Source organism: Oncorhynchus tshawytscha, linkage group LG19, assembly GCF_018296145.1.
Source record: "Oncorhynchus tshawytscha isolate Ot180627B linkage group LG19, Otsh_v2.0, whole genome shotgun sequence".
NCBI classification, from domain to species: domain Eukaryota; kingdom Metazoa; phylum Chordata; class Actinopteri; order Salmoniformes; family Salmonidae; genus Oncorhynchus; species Oncorhynchus tshawytscha.
The window spans coordinates 36,917,087-36,941,693 of record NC_056447.1 but is presented as its reverse complement, the minus strand read 5'-3'; the positions used below and the strand labels follow the sequence as shown (position 1 = coordinate 36,941,693).

General features: G+C 41.7%; 1 protein-coding gene across 1 annotated transcript in view; it reads left to right on the top strand.

Moving 5' to 3' along the window:
• Positions 1-1,835: 1,835 nt before the first annotated feature.
• LOC112218706 (guanine nucleotide-binding protein G(i) subunit alpha-1) overlaps positions 1,836-24,607 on the top strand; it is a 57,081-nt gene continuing 34,309 nt past the window's right edge. Inside the window, exon 1 of the mRNA XM_042301630.1 lies at positions 1,836-2,299. Within this exon, the coding sequence (XP_042157564.1) occupies positions 2,182-2,299 (118 nt within the window). The 5' untranslated portion in view covers positions 1,836-2,181. The remainder of the gene's footprint in view (positions 2,300-24,607) is intronic.

The following is a 24,607-nucleotide window of genomic DNA, read 5'->3' as shown; positions in this document are numbered from 1 at the left end:
AGTGATAGGGTTGTTCACATGGCAAGCCTGTGTAAACAAGTCTCTTGCCCTGTCTTTGCCCCCTAAGAAACCGATACAACTCCTATTCACAGATTTAACTCACGGTGTTAATCTCACTAAAAATCACAGACCATCTTTATACTTTATAACACGTTTGTTTACTCAAACACAAGTAGACACTGGCATGGTGTTGTAGATAATGAATTTGAGGTCTAAAAGCAGTGAATTGTCCCTTCAGATTATAAATCTAATGAGGGCACAGAAATGTGTGACAACAGAGAAAAAGGAAATAAGACTTTGTGCTGAAATGTAAGCCCCTTGTGTTGAGCCCTACCAAGTCTTTGTTTTTGTCTGTGCTCTCTAATCCTGTGTGGTTGCTTAGGAAAATCTTTCCATGTGAGTGGATCGAAAAAATTCTGCCACTTGTTTGCATGTAAGGCCCCATCTGAAATGGAAATGCCATGTAAAGCAAGGAGGAGGATTATGACCATATCTCCCATTGCCTTTTTTTATATATCTAAGCATTGCACCTGTGTGACTATATCTATGGTGAAGCCATAGATATATAAACAATAGAATGAAGCCACATATTTTCACAATATTTAATGGATCCGGAATATGCCATAGCTGCATGTGTGAAGAACTGAAAGAGGCACAGTATTCTGAGCAAAGATGAGATAATCAAACATTCCAAATAGTCAGCCGTGACCCATTATGACTGTGGTGGTCCACACACCACAAAGAGTTGCTTAGATTGGAACGTCCTTTGTCCATTCTACTCATTCTACTTCTATGATTGAGGTTCACTCTCTCTGTATTCTATGACCCATTAGGCATCTGTCAGGATGCAGTCATTTGAATGTCTAATCCCTCTGGATGTGGTTGGAGTGAAGAACTACCCAAGGGTTATGTCCCTTATGTCAGGGTCATGTCAGTAGGCAAGGTGTAGAAACAGTGAAACAGGAAGTTAGGCTACTACCTGAACATGTCCAATAAGAAAGCTTATTTTTGCTTTCAACCAATAGCCCTGAATAGCATCTCTGTCTGACAGTATATAGGGCTGCTGTGTATAACTCTTATTATTATGGCTTTAGCTTTCAATGCAAATCCACTCCTGCTCATAAACTATCAGTTACTATGACAGCATAAATGAAATATGAATTAAAATCTCCACAAACACTTGCAAGCAAAACATCTACTACGTATGAACACAAACGCACACATTGAATGGAGATTTGAAATTTGGCCCAACATATGACTGTGAAACATAGGCTACCGTCTTCAGATATATTAATATTCAGATGTATTAACACTGTTTTTCAGGGAGTCTTGAGATCCATAAAAACATTACAATGTGTCATCATCTAAATGACTGAGCATCTTGACTGGGCACAATGCCCCGCAGCAGCCAACAAACAAACAAACATCAGTCATGCAAATTAAGGCATTCATTAGTTAACTTAATACCTAATCTCCATCAGTCTCCGTTAACTCTCGATAATCCATTTTAGATTACGCTGGCTAGCCTGTCTGGATCCTCTCCATAGGCCCTACACAGTCAACCTCATGCATTTGACATTATAAAGCTTATAATCACATATCAACACATAATCAACTATATTGTGAATTATTAGCATTTTCTAAATTAGAATTTAACATTGATGATGTTAAATCAATGACTATTAAAGTGCAATTGAACAGGGAAATGGACCCTCATCCAGATACTGTATATACACTGTTTGTAGGGTATATAGTCAAATCTTTGGGCCAGCTGCCACTGTGCCGACAGAAAATACAATTTTGAGCAAAGGGCTGCGCGCTATCACGCATGCGCAGACATCGGGTACGTGAACAACGGGAAACAGTCCATTGATCAACAGCTCAAAACAGGCAAAAAAAAACGCTGCTTAACCGTTGCTCTTTTTAAAATTGTGAAATGATCATCTGAGAACTTTTAAATCGTTTTTAGAAGATAAATAGAAACCACAACGAAAAGCTTTTTTGAAGGAAAGTAATTTTAGAAGTGAGGCTGAGAAACAATTTATTTGGCTAGACTGGGTGCGAGGCAAGGGCGTGTTTGAATCGCAGAGGGAGACACCCTCCTTGTTTTAGCTTGTGCATGTTATTGCATTGTGTATATTTGGTCTTTTTAACTGTTACGTTTTGGGAATCGGCTTGAAGATGGGGTGTACTCTGAGCACGGATGATAAACAGGCGCAGGAGCGCAGTAAAATGATCGACAGAAATTTACGGGACGACGGGGAAAAAGCAGCACGGGAGGTTAAGCTGCTTCTGCTCGGTGAGACCAAGACGGAGTGTTGAACGAATGGTTGAATGAAAAATTAGCTAGTTCGCTAACCTTAGTTAACTAGCTAGCTATATACCCAGCTAATGTTAACTAGTTTTATACAGGTAATGTGCAAGAGTTTGATAGTGCCAATATTGGCAACTTTTTATGAATGGAATAAAAATGAACACATTCAAATTTCTAGCTAACGTTAGCTACTTAGCTAGTCCTGTTGAGTTAGTCCTACTGGCAATGAACTAACTAAGCTTGCTAGGTAACTATTCCTAGCCTTATTGGCTAGCTAATCCCTAGCCGACTAAACTCAACGATGTACAATGGAGTTGAGCGGGGATTAGTGTGAGCGGACTAGAGCTCTGACGTCACATAATTGTTTTATCATATACTATTGTACTGATTTCAGCACCTAAAGAACATCCCGCAAGTACACACAACAATGTCGTGTTTAATTGCGGAAAATTCTTTGGGCGATGAAATCAGTAGTTTTTAATAAAAACATACATTTTATGTGACATGCGCTCCAGTCCGCCTACACGAGTTGCTGCTCAACTCTATTGTAAATGGTGGAATTGAGTTTAAACGCCTAGCTAATCCGTCTAGGTATCTCAGTGACTCAGGTGTCACGGCTAACTAACGTTAATCTCAATGATCAGATTAACTAGGTGGTTTACATTACCTAGCTAGTAAACCAAAGTATTCAAAGTATCCTGTCTTGATTTGCACTGCCTTAGCAAAGCCGTTTGAAATTTTCAGCTGTGTGTGCACTCAGATAGCTTGAAAAATAATGATTCATAGCTACACTATATATACAAAAGTATGTGGACACCCCTTCAAATGAGTGGATTTGGCTATTTCAGCCACACCTGTAGTTGACGGGTGTATAAAATCGAGCACACTGCCATGCATTCTCCATAGACAAACATTGGGGGTGGATGGTCTTACTGAAGAGCTCAATGACTTTCAATGTGGCACCGTCATAGGATGCCACCTTTCCAACAAGTCAGTTTGTCAAATGTCTGCCCTGCTAGAGCTGCCCCTGTCAATTGTACGTGCTGTTATTGTGAAGTGGAAATGTCTAGGAGCAGCAGCTGCTCTGCCGCAAAGTGGTAGGCCACACAAGCTCACAGAACGGGACCGCCAACTGCTGGAGCACTTAGCGTGTAGAAATTGTCTGTCCTTGGTTGCAACACTCACTAGAGAGTTCCAAATTGTCACCACAAGAGCTGATCGTCGGAAGCCTCATGAAATGGGTTTCCATGGCCGAGCAGTGCACACAAGCCTAAGATCACCATACGCAATGCCAAGCATTGACTGGAGTGGTGTAAAGCTTGCTGCCATTGGACTCTGGAGCAGTGGAAACATGTTCTCTGGCGTGATGAATCATGCTTCACCATCCGGCAGTCCGAAGGACAGATCTGGGTTAGCCCAAAGTTTTGAAATGAGATGTTAGACGAGCAGGTGTCCACATACTTTTGGTCATGTAGTGTATCTGGCAAGCTAATCTGGCTACAAAACTGCAATGAATTCATCCAATGGTTAAGTAGTCATATAGCTAGCTAGCTAGACTTGGAATTGCATGTACAGTAACATAGATAGCTACTAGTATGAGCCATATGACAAATCGTAGTAGATAAAAGTATGAATCATGGACATGTCTTCTTCCACCCTCCTTTTTGCTGTAATAATAGTTCTAAGATTCCCACAGCATAATAATGTGTCTGTTTGTCAGTCAACTACCCACGTTATTTGTGTGATGGTCAGGCTTTATCATTTATTATGTTTCTCAGTTTGCTTCTCGAATAGATGTATGTTTTGTGTGTACTATTAAAATATTAGCCAGTAGGGTTGCACATTTTGGGGAATATTCAAAGGTGGAAACATTCTGTGGGAATTAATGGGAATATATGCAAATTAATATTAATACAATTTAAACGTACATGTTTTTTGCATTGCATATATTTACCATACCATATGGGGACAAACATCAATCTTTTGCCTTATAAGTAGACATAATTGCAAATGATTAAATCCTTCCAATAGACATAAAAAAAGAAACAATTTAGTTACGAATATTGAATGATCCATCCCATCTCCCAAAAAAAATTTCAACATACATCTGTAAAATGATAGTATAGAAACTAAAGCTTTGGTTGTCTTCCTCTCAGGCTTTCATGTTTTCCTCCTCAATGTCCACCTCTTGAACATCAGATTCTGAGGCCTCATCTTCACTGTCACTTTTCAACCTTGTTGAGGATGGCTTGTTGTCAGGCTCAAAAAGCCTCAAATTTGCCCGGGTGGCCCCCAATTTTTCAACCATTGTATTGGTCAGCCTGTTGCGTGCTTTGGTGTGTGTGTTCCCAAACAAGGACCAGTTGTGCTCTGAGGCGGCTGCTGTTGGTGGGATTTGGAGGATGATGGAGGCAACAGGGGAAAGAACCTCAGATCCACAAGTCCCTTCCACCAGGTGGCTGATGAGATATGTTGGCACAACTGCCATATTGCATCTCCATCCCAAAGCCCTTGCTTGGAAGTGTATTTCACCAGACTGCCAAGAACCTTGCCCTCATCTAGGCCAAGGTGGCGAGACACGGTAGTGATGACACCATAGGCCTTGTTGATCTCTGCTCCAGACAGGAAGCTCTTGCCAGCATAGTTGGTGTCCAACATGTACGCTGTGGCGTGTATGGGCTTCAGGCAGAAGTCTTCACACTTTTTGATGTATTCCAGAACTGCAGTTTCCTCTGCTTGGAGCAACAGTGAAGTGGGCAGGGTAGTACGGATTTCTTCCCTTACATCTGCAAGCAGAGTCTGAACATCAGACAGGATGGCATTGTCTCCCTAAATCCGTACAATGGCTACTGCTATAGGTTTCAGGCTGCTTACCACTCTCCCAAAATACATCATCCAGGAGGATCCTCTTGATTGGGCTGTCCATATCGGCAGACTGTGATATGGCCAGTTCTTGGAGAGACTCTTTACCCTCCAGGAGACTGTCAAACATGATGACAACGCCACCCCAAATGGTGTTGCCGGGCAGCTTCAATGTGGTGCTCTTATTCTTCTCACCTTGCTTGGTGAGGTAGATTGCTGCTATAACTTGATGACCCTTCACATACCTAACCATTTCCCGGGCTCTCTTGTAGAGTGTATCCATTGTTTTCAGTGCTGTGATGTCCCTGAGGAGCAGATTCAATGCATTAGCAGCACAGCCAATGGGTGTGATGTGAGGGTAGGACTCCTCTACTTTAGACCAAGCAGCCTTCATGTTCGCAGCATTGTCTGTCACCAGTGCAAATACCTTCTGTGGTCCAAGGTCATTGATGACTGCCTTCAGCTCATCTGCAATGTAAAGACTGGTGTGTGTTGTCTGTGCTCTTGTAGAATACTGGTTGAGGGGTGGAGATGTCGATAATTATTCTTTGCTCACGAACATTCGACCACCCATCAGAGATGATTGCAATACAGTCTGCTTTATCTGATTTCCTTGACCTTCACTTGTACTCTGTTGAACTCTGCATCCAGCAAATGAGTGGATAAAGCATGTCTGGTTGGAGGGGTGTATGCTGGGCGAAGAACATTCAGAAATCTCCTCCAATACACATTGCCTGTGAGCATCAGAGGTGAGCCAGTTGCATACACAGCTCGAGCAAGACATTCATCAGCATTTCTCTGACTACGTTCCTCCATTGAGTCAAACTTCTGATTCCGGGAGGACCATGAGCTGTTGCTATCGATAAGGTGTCTGATTCATCATTTTCACCTTGATAGAAGTAGAGGGACTTTTGTCAGAGGTTGCTTGTTGTGAGCGCTGAGGGCACTTGATGTACTTGGCCAGATGATTTTGCATCTTTGTTGCATGATTTGGCACAGTATTTGCAAATGTACACAGATTTTCCTTCTACAATAGCTGCAGTGAAATGTCTCCACACATCATATAGTGCCCGTGGCATTTTCCTGTAAAAAAAACCCAAATACAACTCCATGTACAGATAAATAGTTTAGCAGTTAGATTAAACAACTCATTTGTAAGAAATGTATGGATGCAGGTCAATTACCACTCAGTTAACAGGCTCAAGCAAGCTAAAAGCCCACATGGTAGCAAAAACTAACAAGTTAGAAATTATTTACACTTTGCTATAGGCTACTATTTACTAGTTAACAAAAATTAATGTATGTCATATAAAATATATTCACCCCACCAAGTATTGTAATCAAAACTTACCCGAAAGCATGTAGTCCTTGGCTCAGAGTTTAGTAGTGTGCTCAATAGCATCTCATTAGTGTGCAAGCTCTTGAGAATCCGCTGTACATGTGATTTAAGAGTGCACTGTGCATGCAGAGGGTTGCAATTCCATTGAATTGTGGCATATTTTGGTTAAACTATCCCCAAGACCTAGAATTGCCTTGTGTACCCCACAAAAAAAGGTTCACTGTTATAAGCTGACTTTTTTTGATGAATTTAAGCAAAATTCCCGGGTTAATCTTCCCATGGAAAAATTCCGGAAATTCACCTGAGAGTTTCCGACCCTTTGCAACCCTAATAGCCAGCTTCAGTTCGCCTCACATTCCAGGTCAGGCTTCATCCGTACTACAACGGTGGATATTGCTTGGGGCTTGGAACTGAAAGAAAGGGTATCTTTCAAATTCAGCAGGCTATGGTGTGATATAGGCATTTAGAAGTGCTGTCTTTAAAAAAAATGTACTCAGGTTATCGTTAATGCAGTCTTTGGTGTGCTTATCAATGCACAAGCACTTTTCCCCCCACTCCTATCACTCCTATCTGTGGAACAGCTTGTTGTGTTGTGGCCATAGATGTAATCCATAAAAGGGTTGTGGAACCTGTAACACTAGCACTTTTACTGTTAAACTCATGAGTACGCTAGCAATAGCTGCCAGTCTTGACTTGAATGGGAACTGCCATCCATTATGTCTATATTTGGTTGCCACTGTTGGTTTGGCTTTCTCAGATTTCTAAATACAATCGTGTGAAAACGTAGTAATGACAGCATTTGCTTCCAAACTAAATGTGTAATGTGATAGGTATTTTAACAGTAATATTTTTTTCACACATTTGATTAATAACATATTTAATCTGTTGTCTTTCTCAAATGAATGGGGTGATAACACAATCTTTGTGACCGGGAGGGTATCAGATTTCATTGGTCCTCAACTTGTGTCTCAGGCACTTCATTCAGGATAAGTGGAGTTAGCCCTGTATTAGCTTGCCTCGGAACAGGTTAGTTCTGAAGGATTCATTGCTATAGAAATGTACCTGGATAAAAGGTGAGCCACTTTTGTGGTACAGGTTATCCCATTTTGAAATCAGTTGACCAAAGTTACTTTGCCAACACCTCAAACCTGATTTGTAGTATAGGGCTCAGGAGTGCTGTCTGTGTGGTGTGTTTACATGCAAAGACTCCGCCTCCACACCCTGGCTTCCCAGAGAATGTCCGTTGACAACTCAGGTAGTCTAGTGTTAAAGTTTTATTAGTTATAAACTCAGCAAAAAAAATAATTGTCCCTTTTTTCCAGACCCTGTCTTTCCATGATAATTTGTAAAAATCCAAATAACTTCACAGATCTTCATTGTAAATGGTTTAAACTCTATTTTCTATGCTTGTTCAAAGAACAATAACAGTTCCACAGGTGCATTAATTGTTTAAGACAGTAATAGCTTACAGACAATTAAGGTAGGCAATTACAGTTATGGTTATGAAAACTTAGGACACTAAAGAGGCCTCTCTACTGACTCTGCTGAAAAACACCAAAAGAAAGATGCCCAGGGTCCCTGCTCATCTGTGTGAACGTACCTTAGGCTTGCTGCAAGGAGGCATGAGGACCGCAGATGTGGCCAGGGCAATAAATTGCAATGTCCGTACTGTGAGACGCCTAAGACAGGGCTACTAGGAGACAGGACGGACAGCTGATCGTCCTCACAGTGGCAGACCACATGTAACACCTGCACAGGATCGGTACATCAGAACATCGCACCTGCGGGACAGGTACAGGATAGCAACAACTGCCCGAGTTACACCAGGAACGCACAATCCCTCCATCAGTGCTCAGACTGTCCGCAATAGGCTGAGAGAGGCTGGGCTGAGGTCTTGTAGGCCTGTTGTCTGGTGAGGACCTGTCTTACATCACCGGCCACAACGTCGCCTATGGGCACAAATCCACCGTCGCTGGACCAGACAGGACTGGCAAAAAGTGCTCTTCACTGACGAGTCACGGTTTTGTCTCATCAGGGGTGATGGTTAGATTTGCGTTTATCGTCGAAGAAATGAGTGTTACACCGAGCGCTGTACTCTGGAGCGGGATCGATTTGGAGGTGGAGGGTCCGTTGTGGTCTGGGGCGGTGTGTCACAGCATCATCGTACTGAGCTTGTTGTCATTGGAGGCAATCTCAACGCTGTGTGTTACAGGGAAGACATCCTCCTCCCTCATGTCAGGATGAGCCTGCAGGAAGGGTACCACATGTCCCTCCAGCATGACAATCCCACAAGCCATACTGCTCATTCTGTGCGTGATTTCCTGCAAGACTGGAATGTCAATGTTCTGCCATGGCCAGCGACGAGCCCATACTCAAATCCACTGAGCACATCTGGGACCTGTTGGATTGGAGGGTGAGGGCTATGCCCCCCCCCCCCAGAAATGTGGAACTTGCAGGTGCCTTGGTGGAAGAGTGGGGTAACATCTCACAGCAAGAACTGGCAAATCTGGTGCAGTCCATGAGGAGGAGATGCACTGCAGTACTTAATCCAGCTGGTGGCCACACCAGATACTGTTACTTTTGATTTTGACCCCCCCTTTGTTCAGGGACACATTCAATTTCTGTTAGTCACATGTCTGTGGAACTTGTTCAGTTTGTCTCAGTTGTTAAATCATATGTTCATACAAATGTTTACACATGTTAAGTTTGCTGAAAATAAATGCCGTTGACAGTGAGAGGACGGTTCTATTTTTGCTGAGTTCATGTACGGAATATGCATGGTATACATCATCAAAAGAATGCTTACTTGTACGTTCCTTATTGACAATGCAGCAACAATAAGGAATAGTACATTTTTAAAAATAGGAATACAAACATAGTAAATTGCAGAATATAATAAACATTTTAGCTTAAGTATAGTACAGGAAGGCACAATTTTACACAATTTTGTGTATTGGAGATGTGGGGTCAAGTGTATAATAGGAGTCTGGTAGCAGCAGTTGTGACGTGTGCGGAGAATCAGAGCAGGTTGTCGTTCAAGTGTTCAGCAGTCTCACTTGTAGATCATTTTTAGTAACTTTTACATGTTCAGTGGAACTCAATTTGAGACCTGTCTCATTTTATAATGGTACCCTAAGGACCAAAATATTCATTCGATACAACAACAAAAAATAACTTCAAGATGGCTATAAATGCATTGTATCAGGTTATTGCAACAAGTTGTACAAATCAATTGAAACCGTTGCACTCTTCAGTGAACTTATTCAACAAGAGTTTTAAGGAATCACCAGGGAATTCAGTTTTAATTTGTTTTATAAGGTATTCCTTAACTGTGCTGCGTTAACTACCAAACTGTAGAGACAAGCAGGACCTCTCATTCGAACAGTTTTGGTATCTCATATTTTTGTGAGCTATGTTGGAAGATGTTGGATCAGATCTTTGTAAATGAGAAAGGAGTAATGAGGTGATCTATGGGATAGTGAGGTCTATAGTGAGGTCCAGCAGACCCTCTGATACAGGATGCAGTGATGAGTATCAAAACTGTCACCTGTAATAAAGCGAAGTGCGCTATGGTCGACGGCATCCAAAGGTTTAAGAGTAGTGGCTGCTGCATTCTGGTAAATGGTGTCGCCATAGTCAAGAACTGGCAGGAACATTGACTGTACAATCTGCTTCCTGCTGTTCATGGAGAGGCAACATTTTATTTCTTAAGTCCACTTTAAATTTGAGCTTCTTAACTAGCATCAGTATATATATATTTTTAAACATTAGATCTTTATCAATCCAAACACCCAGATATTTATAGACTGGAACCCAATCGATGAAAGAACCATCCAATGAGTGAATATGTAGCCCATCTGACAAATACTTCTGTGAATTAGAGAACATCTATTTAGTTTTGCCCACATTGGGTACAAGTTTTAAATCAACAAGGTTTCTGTATGTAACAATCAGATTGCAGCTCTAACAGCTTGGTCAACAAACATTTGGTGCAATGGCATACATAAACTTATCTTCTGCATACAGATGAATATTACAGGATATAATACATAGACCAATATTTATTAAAATTGTGAAGAGAACAGGTTTTAAAATGGACCCCTGCAGTACACCTTTCATAGTAGAGGAAACTGGACTTGACACCATCAGAAAGCACACAGTGTGTCTTGTCTGTCAAATATTTCTTAAACCATTTGCACGACTCCTTATCCAGAAACTGTTTCTAAGCCTGTTTGTATCAGACGTCATGGTCCGATGGTAAGGGAGAGAATAACTCGTTGCTGGGGTGTGGGGATTCCTTGATGATGCTGCGTGCCTTCCTCAGGCACTGTTTTGAGTAGATGTTCTGGATGGGTGGAAGCACGGGCTATCTTCACCAACCACTGGAAGGCCTTGCGGTTGTGGATGGATTGTCCCCTCCAAGATCGACACCTAGATCTGGTCTATATCACCTAGATCACGGCCTGGTCGGGCCTAGGCCCACCCACTGGGGAGCCGGGTGTCTTTACCCACAAAAGGGCTTTATTACAGATAGCTGATGAAACTGAGGAGTATTTCTGTCTGGGTGATTGGTCTCAAACGATCCCGCATGTGAAGAAACCGGATGTGGATGTCCTGGGCTGGCGTGGTTACACGGTCGTCTACGTTTGTGAAGCCGGTTAGACATATAAGAGAAATTAACATTTGGTAGAGAAATTAACATTCCATTCTCTGTCAACTCCATTCTCTGTCAAGCTCTTGTGGACATTCCTGCTGTCGGCATGCCAATTGCACGTGACTTGTTATGTGACACAACTGCACATTTTTTTTGTGGCCTTTTGTCCCCAGTACAAGGTGTACCTGTGTAATGGTCATGCTGTTTAATCAGCGTCTTGATATTCCACACCTGCCAGGTGGATGTATTATCTTGGCCTTGGAAAAATGCTCACTAACGGATGTAAATCAATTTGTGCACAAAATTTGAGAAATAAGCTTTTTGTGCTCATTGGATCTTTTATTTCAGCTCATTAAGTGGTGCAGTGGTCTAAGGCTGTGCTGAGGCGTCACTACAGCCTCCGGTTCAATCCCAGACTGTGTCACAGCCGGCCGTGACCGGGAGACCCATGAGTCGGTGCACAATTGTCCCAGCGTCGTCAGGGTTAGGGGAGGGTTTGGCTGGCCTGGATTTCCTGGACTCGTGCTCTAGTGTCTTGTGGCGCCTGCAAGCTGACGTCGGTCGTCAGTTGGACAGTGTTTCCTCCCACACATTGGTGCAGCTGGCTCCCAGGTTAAGCGAGCAGTGTGTCAAGAAGCCGTGAGTCTTGCAGGGTCGTGTTTTGGAGGACGCATGGCTCTCGACCTTTGCCTCTCCCGAGTCCGTAGGGGAGTTGCAGCGATGAGACAAGACTAACTACCAATTAGTGAAATAAAACAAAAACATGAGACACTTCACATTGAGTTTTATTTTTGTTCAGTATAATAAATACAACCAGAGACACAAGCATATTACTTTGATCATTTCATATTATTGCCTTTTCAGGGATGTTATAATATTCTATATCAATTAGAAAAATATGTAAGTTTATTTTTTACCCATGAACTTCATTTATATCTTTGAGTATATTGTGTTAGTCACCTCCCTCACCCATTTGGTAGTCCTGTCTCTCCAGTTGGTGGTTGGCAGTTGCTTGGCAACATGCACAGGCTGGTTCACATTACCAGCAGTGAGGTCAACAGCGGGCTGAACAAACGTAACTGGGGCATGATGAACCACTCACCTGACTGCTGCTTGAAGACCTAGGCACTATTAATTAAACTTACCTGGCTCTAAGCTAGCCTACAGTACTTTCAGAAAGTATTCATACCCTTTGACTTATTCCATATTTTGTTGTTACAGCCTGAATTCAAAATTGATATTTTCTCACCCATCTACATACAATGACAAATTGAATACATGTTTTTAGAAATGTTTGGAAATTTATTGAAAATGAAATACAGAAATATCTCATTTACATACTGTAAGTACCCACACCCAAGTCATTACTTTGTAGAAGCACCATCGGCAGCGATTACAGATGAGTCTTTCTGGGTAAGTCTCCAAGAGCTTTCCACACCTGGATTGTACAACATTTGCCCATTGTTTTTATTTTCAAAATTATTCAAGCTCTGTGAAATTGGTTGGTGATCATTGTTAGACAATCATATCTTGCTGTAGATTTAAGTCAAAACTGTAACTCGTCCACTTAGGAACATTCTCTGTCTACTTGGTAAGCAACTTCAGTGTAGATTTGGCCTTGTTTTAGGCAGTGTTGGGGAAAAAGTACTCCATTGTCATACATAAGTAAAAGATACCTTAATAGAAAATGAGTCAAGTGAAAGTCACCCAGTAAAATACTACTGGAGTAAAAGTCTAAAAGTATTTGGTTTTAAATATACTTAAGAATCAAAAGTAAATGGAATTGCTAAAATGTACTTAAGTATAAACTATTTAACATTCCTTATTATGCAAACCAGACGGCACATTTTTTAAATTGACGGATAACCAGGGGCACACACCAACAAACAAAGCATTTGTGTTTAGTGAGTCTGCCAGATCAGAGGCGTAGGGATGACCAGGGATGTTATGTTGATAAGCGTGTTAATTGGACCATTTTCATGTCAAAACGTAACGAGTACTTTTGGGTGTCAGGGAAAATGTATGGAGTACATTATATTCTTTAGGAATGTTGTGAAGTAAAAGTTGGCAAAAATATAAATACCACAAACTACTTAAGTAGTATTATAAAGTATTTGTACGTAAGTACTTTACACCACTGGTTTTAGGTTATTGTTCTGCTGAAAGGGGAATTAATCTCCCGGAGTCTGGAAATCAGAATGAACCAGGTTGTCCTCTAGGATTTTGCCTGTGCTAAGCTCCATTATGTTCATTTTTTTTTATCCTGAGAAACTCCCCAGTCCTTAATGATTACAAGCAATACCCATAACATGATGGAGAATGGTACTCAGTAATTTATTGGATTTGCCCCAAACAACTTTTTTGCCTGAAAACAGTGTCAATTGCTTTGCTACATTTTTTGCAGTATTACTTCAGTGCCTTGTTGCAAACAGGATGCATGTTTTGGAATATTTATATTCTCTACAGGCTTCCTTTTCACTCTGTCAATTAGGTTAGTATTGTGGCATAACCGTTTTCTCTTATCACAGCCAATAAAGTATGTTTTTAATTCCATCTGCTTTTAAAAAAGATATGTTAAACACTATTGCACTCATTGAGTCCATACAACTTGTGACTTAAGCACATTTTTACTCCTGAACTTAAGGCTTGCCATAAGAGGGATTTAATACTTATTAACAAGACATTTCAGCTTTCAATTTTTTACTTGTCAAAAATTCTAAAAACATAATTCAATTTTGACTATGGGGTATTGTGTGTAAGTCAGTGACACATATTGAATGTAATCTATTTTAAATTCATTTTGTAACACAACAAAATGTGGAAAAGTTTCTGAAGTCACTGTAGCTCAAAGATTGGTGAACCAAACTTACCTGACTGCTGTGAAGCTGCCCCAATTAGCCAGTAGGGTCTCTGGCATTAAAGCAGCTTTTCCCAGCTATTGGGTTCTCTGCATATCGGGCATGTTCTAGGCCAGGGGTTAATTGCAGTATCAGGTGCTGTATCCACAAAGTGTCTCAAGTATAGAAAATTGGTCATAAGTACTGAGAATAGACATTTTACTCATCTGAGTAAAAATAAAAGCTATGCATGAATCTTCTTTTTAGTTATGAGTTCCATCTAGTCGACATATTAAGTAGGCAGTGAGTCAGTGGTTCCTGCACAATAGACAGACTTTCTTTGTAGTTGTACAATTTTGGGGGGGGTGGTATTTTGTAATGACGGACCCATAAATAATCTAGGCCTATATGCAACAGTATTTTGACGACTTCGCATGAGGCCTAATTCACATGAAATGACAAAATACGTATCAACTAGGCTTATTTTGATTATTTCATTAAACTACATGTTAGTTCAACTTATCCCTTTGGAGTGCAATATCACTTGTATTTTATTTTTAGATGTCTATACTTAGGCCCTAGGATGCTTTCAATTGCCAAATGTTAACCTTTGATTGTTTTTGGTGAAAATGATAGACCTTTCAAACATTTTCTGCAACATTATTGACAAGTGATTTGATGCCTACTGTGCCAAAGTGATTTAGAGTTAGGGTGTTAACAAAATTTTGCCATTAAAAACCATGTATGATTCAGTGCAATATGCCTATCGCATTCAAAATATCAGAATTGGTTAAAAGGTTATTCATGCCAACATTAGGCAAGAAAAAAAGTTATTGTTTTATTTCTAATTTATGAACTCTAATTCTATGTAAATGTGATAAGTATTCAAACCCTTTACTTGGTACATTGAAGCACCTTTGGCAGAGATGACAGCATTGAGTCTTCTTCGGTAGGATGCTACAAACTTGCCACACCTGTGTTTGGGGAGTTTCTCCCATTCTTCTCTGCAGATGGAGAGCGTAGCTGCACAGCTTTTTCCAGGTCTGTCCAGCGATTTTCGATCGGGGTCAAATCCGGGCTGTGGCTTTGCCACTCAAGGACATTTAGACTTGTCCCGAAGCCACTCCTGCATTGTCTTGGCTGTGTGCTTAGGATCGTTTGTCCTGTTGGCAGGTGAACCTTCACCCCAGTCTGAGGTCCTGAGGACTCTGGAGCAGGTTTTCATCAAGGGATCTCTCTGTACTTTTCTCTGTTCATCTTTGCCTCGATCCTGACTAGTCTCCCAGTCCTTGCCGCTGAAAAACATTCCTACAACATGATGCTGCTCCCACCGTGCTTTACCGTAGGGATGGTGCCAGGTTTCCTCCAGATGTGACGCTTGGCATTCAGGCCAATCTTGATTTCATCAGACCCAGAGAATCTTGTTTCTCATGATCTGGGAGTCCTTTAGGTGCCTTTTGGCACACTTCAAGCGGGCTGTCATGTGCCTTTTACTGAGGGGTGGCTTCCATCTGGCCACTCTACAATCAAAGCCTGATTGTTGGATTGCTGGGGAGAGTGTTCTCCCATCTCCACAGAGGATCTCTGGAGCTCTGTCAGAGTGACCATCGGGTTCTTGGTCACCTCCCTGACCAAGCCTTTATCCCCCGATTGGGCAGTTTGACGGGGCAGCCAGCTGTAGGAAGAATCTTGGTGGTTCCAAACCTCTTCCATTTAAGAATGATGGAGGCCACTGTGTTCTTGGGGACCTTCAGTGCTGTTGAAGTTTTTTGGTACCCTTTCCCAGGTCTATGCCTGGACACAATCCCGTCTCTGTGCTCTACGGACAATTCCTTCAGACCTCATGGCTTGGTTTTTTTTCTCTGACATGCACTGTCAACTGTGGGACCATATATGTATATGTATATGTGTATATATATATGTGTGTGTGTGTGTGTGTGTGTGTGCCTTTCCAAATCATGTCCAATCAATTGAATTTAACACAGGTGGGCAACAATCAAGTTGTAGAAACAACTCAAGCATGATCAATGGAAACAGGAGAAATTTATTGAATCCACTTTGGAATAAGGCTGTAACGTAACAGAATGTGGAAAATGTCCAGGGATCTGAATACTTTCCGAAGGCACTGTTTATCAAAAGGTTTACCATTGCAACATTCAATGTACAGTCACATTCACTGTGGTTGTCTAAATTGTGCTATAGAGTTCACATCTGGCAACGCCTCATCGAGTTTGACATTGTTGCAAATGAGGAAGAATAACCAATGAGTGCCGTCATCACTAGCTTTCCTTTGCGTTACCTCAAACTGTCGTGATTACTAGCTGAGATACCTTTTTGAGTTGTTTTTAGTCCTGGCTCAGTTTGCCTGAGCAGTGTCTTAAAACATCATTCTAAAACCTACTCTGAGTTGGGATTATTTTTTTTTGGTTAGCAGTTAAAACAATAGTGTTATCACCACCACTTTGGTAAAAAGCTGAGGGATAGGGCTGGAGAAATGTAACCTCTCTTGAATTGTTAGAGCTATGGATGCAAGGACTGATCCATGATATAAAAATGTGTAGTTTTAACCATGTTTTGAGACTATAGTGTTTGTTTACATTTACTTTGTTTCCAAACAGTAAAACAAGCTTAAGTTTTAGTTCTGATGGAGTACGACAGTTGAAATAAGCTCATATCAGTGGAGGCTGCTGAGGGGAGGACGGCTCATAATAATGGCTGGAAAGGAGCTAATGGAATGGCATCAAACAAATGGAATCCTTGTGTTTTATTTGAGACCATTCCACTTCAGCCGTTAACACAAACCTGTCCTCTCCAATTAAGGTGCCACCAACCTCCTGTCTGTAATAGCCAGAGTTTTTTAAAATTTATTTTTTTGTCACAGTGGACCACCCTGCGTTAGCTAATATGATAACATAATGGTCAGAGTAGGAGACCTTAACATTGCACATTACGCTCACTGCAGCAGCAATATGGGGATCAGAGAATGTGAGCAGAGCTGGAGCAAAGTATTCCCAATTTGCCTGGGCCAAGAGGCCTATCCATTTTCACTCCAGTAGCGCTCGCATCACAAGCTCAGGGCATGTCTGGGCCAGCATGCATTTGTAGTTTATTTCTTTGCTGCTATAACCCCTTGCTTCAGCTATTGTCATGGAGTTCACTAAATGTTTTTATAAAGAATCTGATACAAGACACAGGTGAAAAATCAAGGTGACTTACAAAGATGAGGACCGCCGAGTGCAGTGATGTAGTGTCCAACTATAGAATTGTGGAATCTGGAAAGACCCTTGTCCCGAAAGCATGATGGTGTACTACGTGAACATTCTAAAAGAAAGGAACGAGGTGGGTAGCTAAGTGTGTCATTGTAGCAAAGTATTTTAGAAACAAATAAAAAAAACTTTTTTTTGTTCTATTATATAGGCTATACAGTAGGCTGTAATTGATTTTGGCCCAATAGGCCTGGCATATTCCCACATTCAAGGAGCTTTCTGTTTTGTTTGGGTTATTTTGCCTTAAAACCTTTTTAGGCCTACCTATATAAAAAAAATATGCATATCTGCCCAGCCTGGCAAGAGTGGCCCGAAGGGTGTTGAGCATTCCCAGTGGTTGTCCAAGCGTGGAGAGGATGTTCTCCACTGCTGGCCTGCTCTCCAGGCACTGTTGCATGAGCCTGAAGCCACAGACTCTGGCCAAACCCTGTTTCTAAAAAATGAATTTAAAGACACTGCAGGCTAAGGCATTTTTTGTTTAATTTGTATTTAATTCTAAGTAGGTCACAGCATATATGTGCAATTTATAGACTATAATGATTGAGTTCAATGAAATGCTGAGTGCTTTATGTCCCTACCAGCCTAGTGTCGCACTCACAAGTGCTTCAGTGTATTTGTTTGTAGGCTATAGCTTTGAAGTAATATAGCCAAAAGAACTCATTTTTGTTCCTTCTTAGGCTCCCTATCTGGTTCCTGACTTAATTTAGTGTTTATATGCCGTTTTAATACGACATGTAGCCTATTTGAAATGATGAGCGCTTCTTACATTCACCTTTTCATGTACATTAAAATACTTTTTCTTTCAAATCATATGGCTTGGTTTCAATACTTCAAAACCAAATGGTAGGTCCAGGTAGTCACAAAAATAGATGGGTGTTGGTTAAATTTACGTTTTATGAATGGAGTGATTTTGAGTGGCAGTTCTTTTTTTCTTCTCTCTTTCTTGTGAGCAGTGTTTAGCTGAGCGGTTGGAAAGAATGTGGAGCACCAAGCTCCACTCCATGAGTGATGAGTGGGATTTCTGACCTCTCACATACTCTTGATGGTGATGTGTAGACTACGCGTCATTTGAGATGAGCCTAATTAGAATTTTTATGGCAGGTTCTTTTCCTCGCCCACAGTAGCACCTGCATGGGGCATGTGTGGGGGCTTGGCTGGCTGGCTCTGAGCAGTTCAGGAGCACTCCACAGGAGGGGGTATGTGGACAAGTGTCTTCAACAGAACATTTTGTTGACTGTAATCTTAAATCTTTAACACTTTGATCCACTACAATGCTTTAAATGGGATATCCTTTGTGTGTGTGTGTGCAGTCAGACTATGACTCATACGCACATTGATTTTCCTATGCCAGGGATTGCGCTGGGGGTGTCGGCATGAATCCTCAGATGAAATCTGTTTTGAATGGGTGGATCGTCACAGATTGTGTGTTGGAGCTGTGAGTTGTCTCATTGTGTATTGTGCTTAGAAGAAATGTTTCTATTTCAGATGCTCAGAAGGACATTTCCGTCCCCTGGGCCAGTGGTGTTCGTGTTGACCTACAATAAAGTCAGCAAAAAAAGAAACGTCCCTTTTTCAGGACCCTGTCTTTCAAAGGTAATTCGTAAAAATACAAATATCTTCATTGTAAAGGGTTTAAACACAGTTTCCCATGCTTGTTCAATGAACCATAAACAATTAATGAACATGCACCTGTGGAATGGTCGTTAAGACACTAACAGCTTAGACGGTAGGCAATTAACTTAAGAGCTCCCCCCTACTTTGTGCAATTTCCTCCTGAAGACATACCCAAATCTAACAGCCTGTAGCTCAGGCACAGAACCAAGGATATGCATATTCTTGGTACCATTTGAAAGGAAACACTCTGAAGTTTGTGTAAATGTGAATTGAATGTAGGAGAATATAACACAATAGATCTGGTTTAGATAAAAACAATGAAAGAAAACATGTTTTTTATTTTTGTATCTTTAAAATGAACAAGATAAAACAAACATTCAGATAGGATGATTTCAGTGGAAAAACTTGTGCAAAGTTTCAGAATGGTAACTTCCAAAATGAATGTGCTACATGACATTTATCATGAAGTCACCCAGGTATCCCACACAAGTAGCCCAAATGTACTCAAGTGGCCAAATTGGTGAAGTTACACATTTTGAAACAAATAACTATATACAAAATACCAAAATGGTATTCTAACACCCCCCAAAAATGGGAAAAAATATAATTATTGATTAAAAAATCTATGAAAAAAAAATATATATATATATTTACAAAATAACATGGGTAACTATTTACACACTTTCAATATTTGGAAGACCCTCAGTCTTCTATCAAATCAAATCTATTTATATAGCCCCAGCCTAAAACCCCAAACAGCAAGCAATGCAGGTGTAGAAGCACGGTGTCTAGGAAAAACTCCCTAGAAAGGCAAAAACCTAGGAAGAAACCTAGAGAGGAACCAGGCTATGAGGGGTGGCCAGTCCTCTTCTGGCTGTGCCGGGTAGAGATCACCGCGGTTGTAGAGGGTGCAACAGGACAGCACCTCAAGAGTAAAAATGAACAGTTTAGGGTTCCATAGCCGTAGGCAGAACAGTTGAAACTGGAACAGCGGCAAGGCCAGGTGGACTGGGGACAGCAAGGAGTCATCATGCCAGGTAGTCCTGACGCATGGTTCTAGGGCTCAGGTCCTCCGAGAGAGAGAGCGAATTAGAGAGAGCATACTTAAATTCACACAGGACACCGGATAAGACTCCCATTCGGAGTCAGTGTCACTGTGAAAGAAAATGTTCAGTTAGAATAGTTTCAAATATGAGCCCTGTATCAGCAGGTATAATAAACACAGAGAGAGAGAGAGAGAGTGTGTGTGTGTGTACGGGGAACATAAGGTTGAATATATTATTATGACCTGCTAGATCTACTGTCTTTATTATATTACAATGGACCAGTTGTATCTACTGTCTCCATTTCACTTTGGCCATTGTTGTGGGCCTGCCCTCCCCTCAACAGCCTCAAATAGGCTATTTCATGTGGGTTGGGGTGGGGCGGCAGACACGCGCATCTCACATTTCATGACATTACATGTTAATTTATTCTAATTTATTCAATTTATTCTAAAATTGTGTGTACATCTGTATATCTAGACTTAGATTTAGCTTTCCCTGACTTAGTCGCCATACTGATTGATATATAAACAGCTGAATCTGCGCGTTTACCAAACAATGCAGTGCGTAATGTGTGTTTCTCCTTCCGGTATGAAACTTCAATAGCGACTGACTCTCGTTACGCTGGAGCTTACTACATGGGTTGGTCTTGCAATACATAAACATGACCTATTGCCGTTTAGCTCAGCTCATTGGCTATCTACCCAGCTAGATTTCAAGACGATCAGTAGTCATTGGGTTAAAAGACAAGTCAATCAACAAAACAGCGGGCGACAATGTTGTCATGACTTGTCTTCAAATCGGTTTCTTTCAGTCAATACGTTCAGCGAAATAGCCCATCAGGTTTGATTGTGTTACAAACAAACCAGTTGATTGCAGTGAAACTAAACATGACTGGAAAAGTCACGTTCTGTGTGGGTTATTTACCTGGAATGTGTTGTCGAAAATGGAATGAGATGACTCAAGCGGTTCGCAAAATGTTTCGTGTTAGGCTATAAAAATGGATTTTATCAAACAAAAGATCATTCATTGCGTCACAATGAGCTTGGAATTGCAAACAGACGCAGATCGTCAAAGGTAAACCATTTATTTTAATGCAGTTTGTGATTGTTACACTGTGCTGGTTAAAAAAAAATTTTTTTATGGGGCTCCATGCTCAGATAATCGCATCGTATTCTTTTGCAGTAAATCCTTTTTTAAATCTGACAACGCAGTTGGATTAGCAAGATTCTAGGCTTTCGATACATGTGAGACACTTGTATTTTCATGAATGTTTAATATGACTATTTATGTAGCGATCACTGTATGTTGTGGAATTTCAGCCCGCTAGCGGGTTCCGTGCTCAGAGGGGTTAAGGTCACAGTTATGAAAACTTAGGACACTAAAGAGGCCTTTCTACTGATTCTGAAAAACGCCACAAAAAAAAGGCATGAGGACTGCAGATGTGGCCAGGGCAGTAAATTACAATGTACATACTGTGAGACGCCTAAGACAGGGCTGCAGGGAGACAGGATGGACAGCTGATCGTCCTTGCAGTGGCAGACCACGTGTAACAACACCCGCACAGGATCGGTACATCCGAACATCACACCTGCGGGGCAGGTACAGGATGGGAACAACTGCCCAAGTTACACCAGGAACTCACAATCCCTCCATCAGTGCTCAGACTGTCCGCAATAGGCTGAGAGAGGTTGGACCGAGGGTTTGTAGGTCTGTTGTAAGGCAGGTCCTCACCAGACATCACCGGCAACAACGTTGCCTATGGGCACAAACCCACCATCGTTGGACCAGACAGGACTGGCAAAAAGTGCTCTTCACTGATGAGTCACGATTTTGTCTCTCCAGGGGTGATTCGGGGTCGGCTTTGCATTTATCATCGAAGGAATGGGCATTACACCTAGGCCTGTACTCTGGAGCAGGATTGATTGGAGGTGTAGGGTCCGTAATGGTCTGGGGCAGTGTGTCACAGCATCATCGTCCTGAGCTTGTTGTCATTGCTGCCAATCTCAACACTCTGCGTTACAGGGAAGACATCCTCCTCCTTTATGTGGTACCCTTCCTACAGGCTCACCCTGACATGACCCTCCAGCATGACAATGCCACCAGCCATACTGCTTGTTTTGTGTGCGTGATTTCCTGCAATACAGGAATGTCAGTGTTCTACCATGGTCAGTGAAGAGCCTGGATCTCAATCCCATTGAGCACATCTGGGACCTGTTGGATCTGAGGGTGAGGGCTAGGGCCACTCCCCCTGAGAAATGTCCCGGAGCTTGCAGGTGCCTTGGTGGAAGAGTGGGGTAACATCTCACAGCAAGAACTGGCAAATCTGTTGCAGTGCATGAGGAGTTGCACTGCAGTACTTAATGCAGCTGGTGGCCACACCAGATACTGACTGTTACTTTTGATTTTGACCCCCCTATTGTTCAGGGATGTTAAGTTTGCTGAAAATAAACGCAGTTGACAGTGAGAGGACGTTTCTTTTTTTGCTGAGTTGATGTGCAATTTAGCAGACGCTTTTATTCAAAACGACTTAGTTATGGGTGCATGCATTTTTACATATGGGTGGTCCTGGAAATTAAACTCACTATCCTGGTGTTGCAAAGGCTATTCTCTACCAACTGAGCTACAAATTGAGCTACAAGGCCTGCAGTCTTATTTGTCCATCCAGCCAACTCGGTGTGTCTTGGGCTGTGTTTGAGCTCTGACAGACTTTTAGATTAAATAGTAATGTAATCAGTGAGGTTTACTGAGGTGTGTGCATGACATGTGCTTGTGTGTGTTACCTCTGAGTGAGACAGTTAACTGTGCGTTACTTAAGTGACAAATTAGCCATGTGTGTTTCCTATACGGGATGTGTGTGTTGTCATGTGGGACAGCGAGTTGGAGAGCAGTGCTCTCCAGGGAACCCAAGCCCTCAGCAGAGCGGAGGTAATTAAAATGTGTGAGGAGCTCAATACACCAACCAAGGCTTTAGAGGATGAGAGGCCACGCTTCAAGGTTTGCTACTTTATCTTTCGCTTTTATCAGAACTGTGAAAGGATGTTTTAGGTCCTTCAAACGCAACTCTAGACCTCGAAGCCAGTCCCACTTTTTTTTAAATGTATTGTTCCTTTCTAACCAGGGACTGATTTTAGACCTCAGACACCAATTAATCATCAGGTAGAACAGAACCAGCAGGCTCCGGACCTCGTAGGGTAAGAGTAGAATATCCCTGCTAGGTAATATCTGAACTGCACCAACCTTTAATACTGAGCTGTTTCTCCGACTTTACCATACCTTTAAATCTGAAAGGTATTGTCGGTATCAAAGCTGATTTCCCCCCCGCCTAACAACCTAGTAAGCATTTCGGTAAACATCTGCCTACAGCTTAGTGTGAAACTAATGCTGAAGGTGGCATTGGCACGCACTACGCTTTTAAACTCTTGATGGTTGCTAGGCAGCACCGTCCTCCTTCCAGTTCTAAAAACTTAGAGGCATGTCACTTCTCCCATCTCTTCGCATAGCCCACCACTAAGCATGCACTGTTTTCTTAACCACAACTGAATTACTGTGGGATTAAATATCACTGAATTATGAAAATATTGTAATAAAGTACGCTAATGCAATTGAAGGCATGTATCAAATTCTTTCTTACTGAAAATCACAAAGTCATCCAATCGTAATATATTTGAAGCAATAACCTACCTGCATGTGGTCAACTAGATGACAATTTCGGCACCGTTTTGATTGGGACAGCGCCATCGGGCTGCTTTGAGACAAGGGTGGGGACTCGTCTTGATAAATAAATGTCAGCTTTTTGTGTACACTGAATCTCCGTTTGGATATTGGTTAGGCTACAATTAAGCTGGGGAAATGTTAGCTAAGTTGAGGTGAGTGCTGCTCATGATCATCTTATCTAGTTGGCTCAATTTATTAGAACATTTTGCCAGCGTGTTATGTACACTGAACAAAAATATATGCAACATGTAAAGTGTTGGTTCCATGAGCTGAAATAAAAGATCCCAGAAATGTTCCATATGCACAAAAAGCTTATTTCTCTCAAATTGTGTGCATACATTTGTTTACATACCTGTTAGTGAGCATTGCTCCTTTTCCAATATAATCCATCCAACTGACAGGTGTGGCATATCAAGAAGCTGATGAAACAGCATGATTATTACACAGGTGCACCTTGTGCTGGGGGGCAATAAAAGGACACTTTAAAATGTGCAGTTTTGTTACACAACACAATGCCACAGATGTCTCATTTTTAGGGAGTGTACAATTGGCATGCTGACTGTAGGAATGTCCACCAGAGCTGTTGCCAGAATTGAATTTCTCTACCATAAGCCGCCTCCAACGTAGCTTTAGAGAATTTGGCAGTACGTCCAACCCAGGATATCCACATCCAGCTTCTTCACCTGCGGGATCGTCTTAGACCAGCCACCAGACAGCTGATGAAACTCTGGGTTTGCACAACTGAAGAATTTCTGCACAAATTGTCAGAATTCGTCTCAAGGGAGCTAATCTACATGCTGGTCATCCTCGACAGGGTCTTGAACTGACTGCAGTTCGGCGTCGTAACCGTTTTCAGTGTGAAAATGCTCACCTTCAATGTGCTCTTCACAGCTGAATCCTGGTTTTAACTGTACCGGCCATACGGCATGTATAGTGTTGTGTGGGCAAGTGGTTTTCTGAC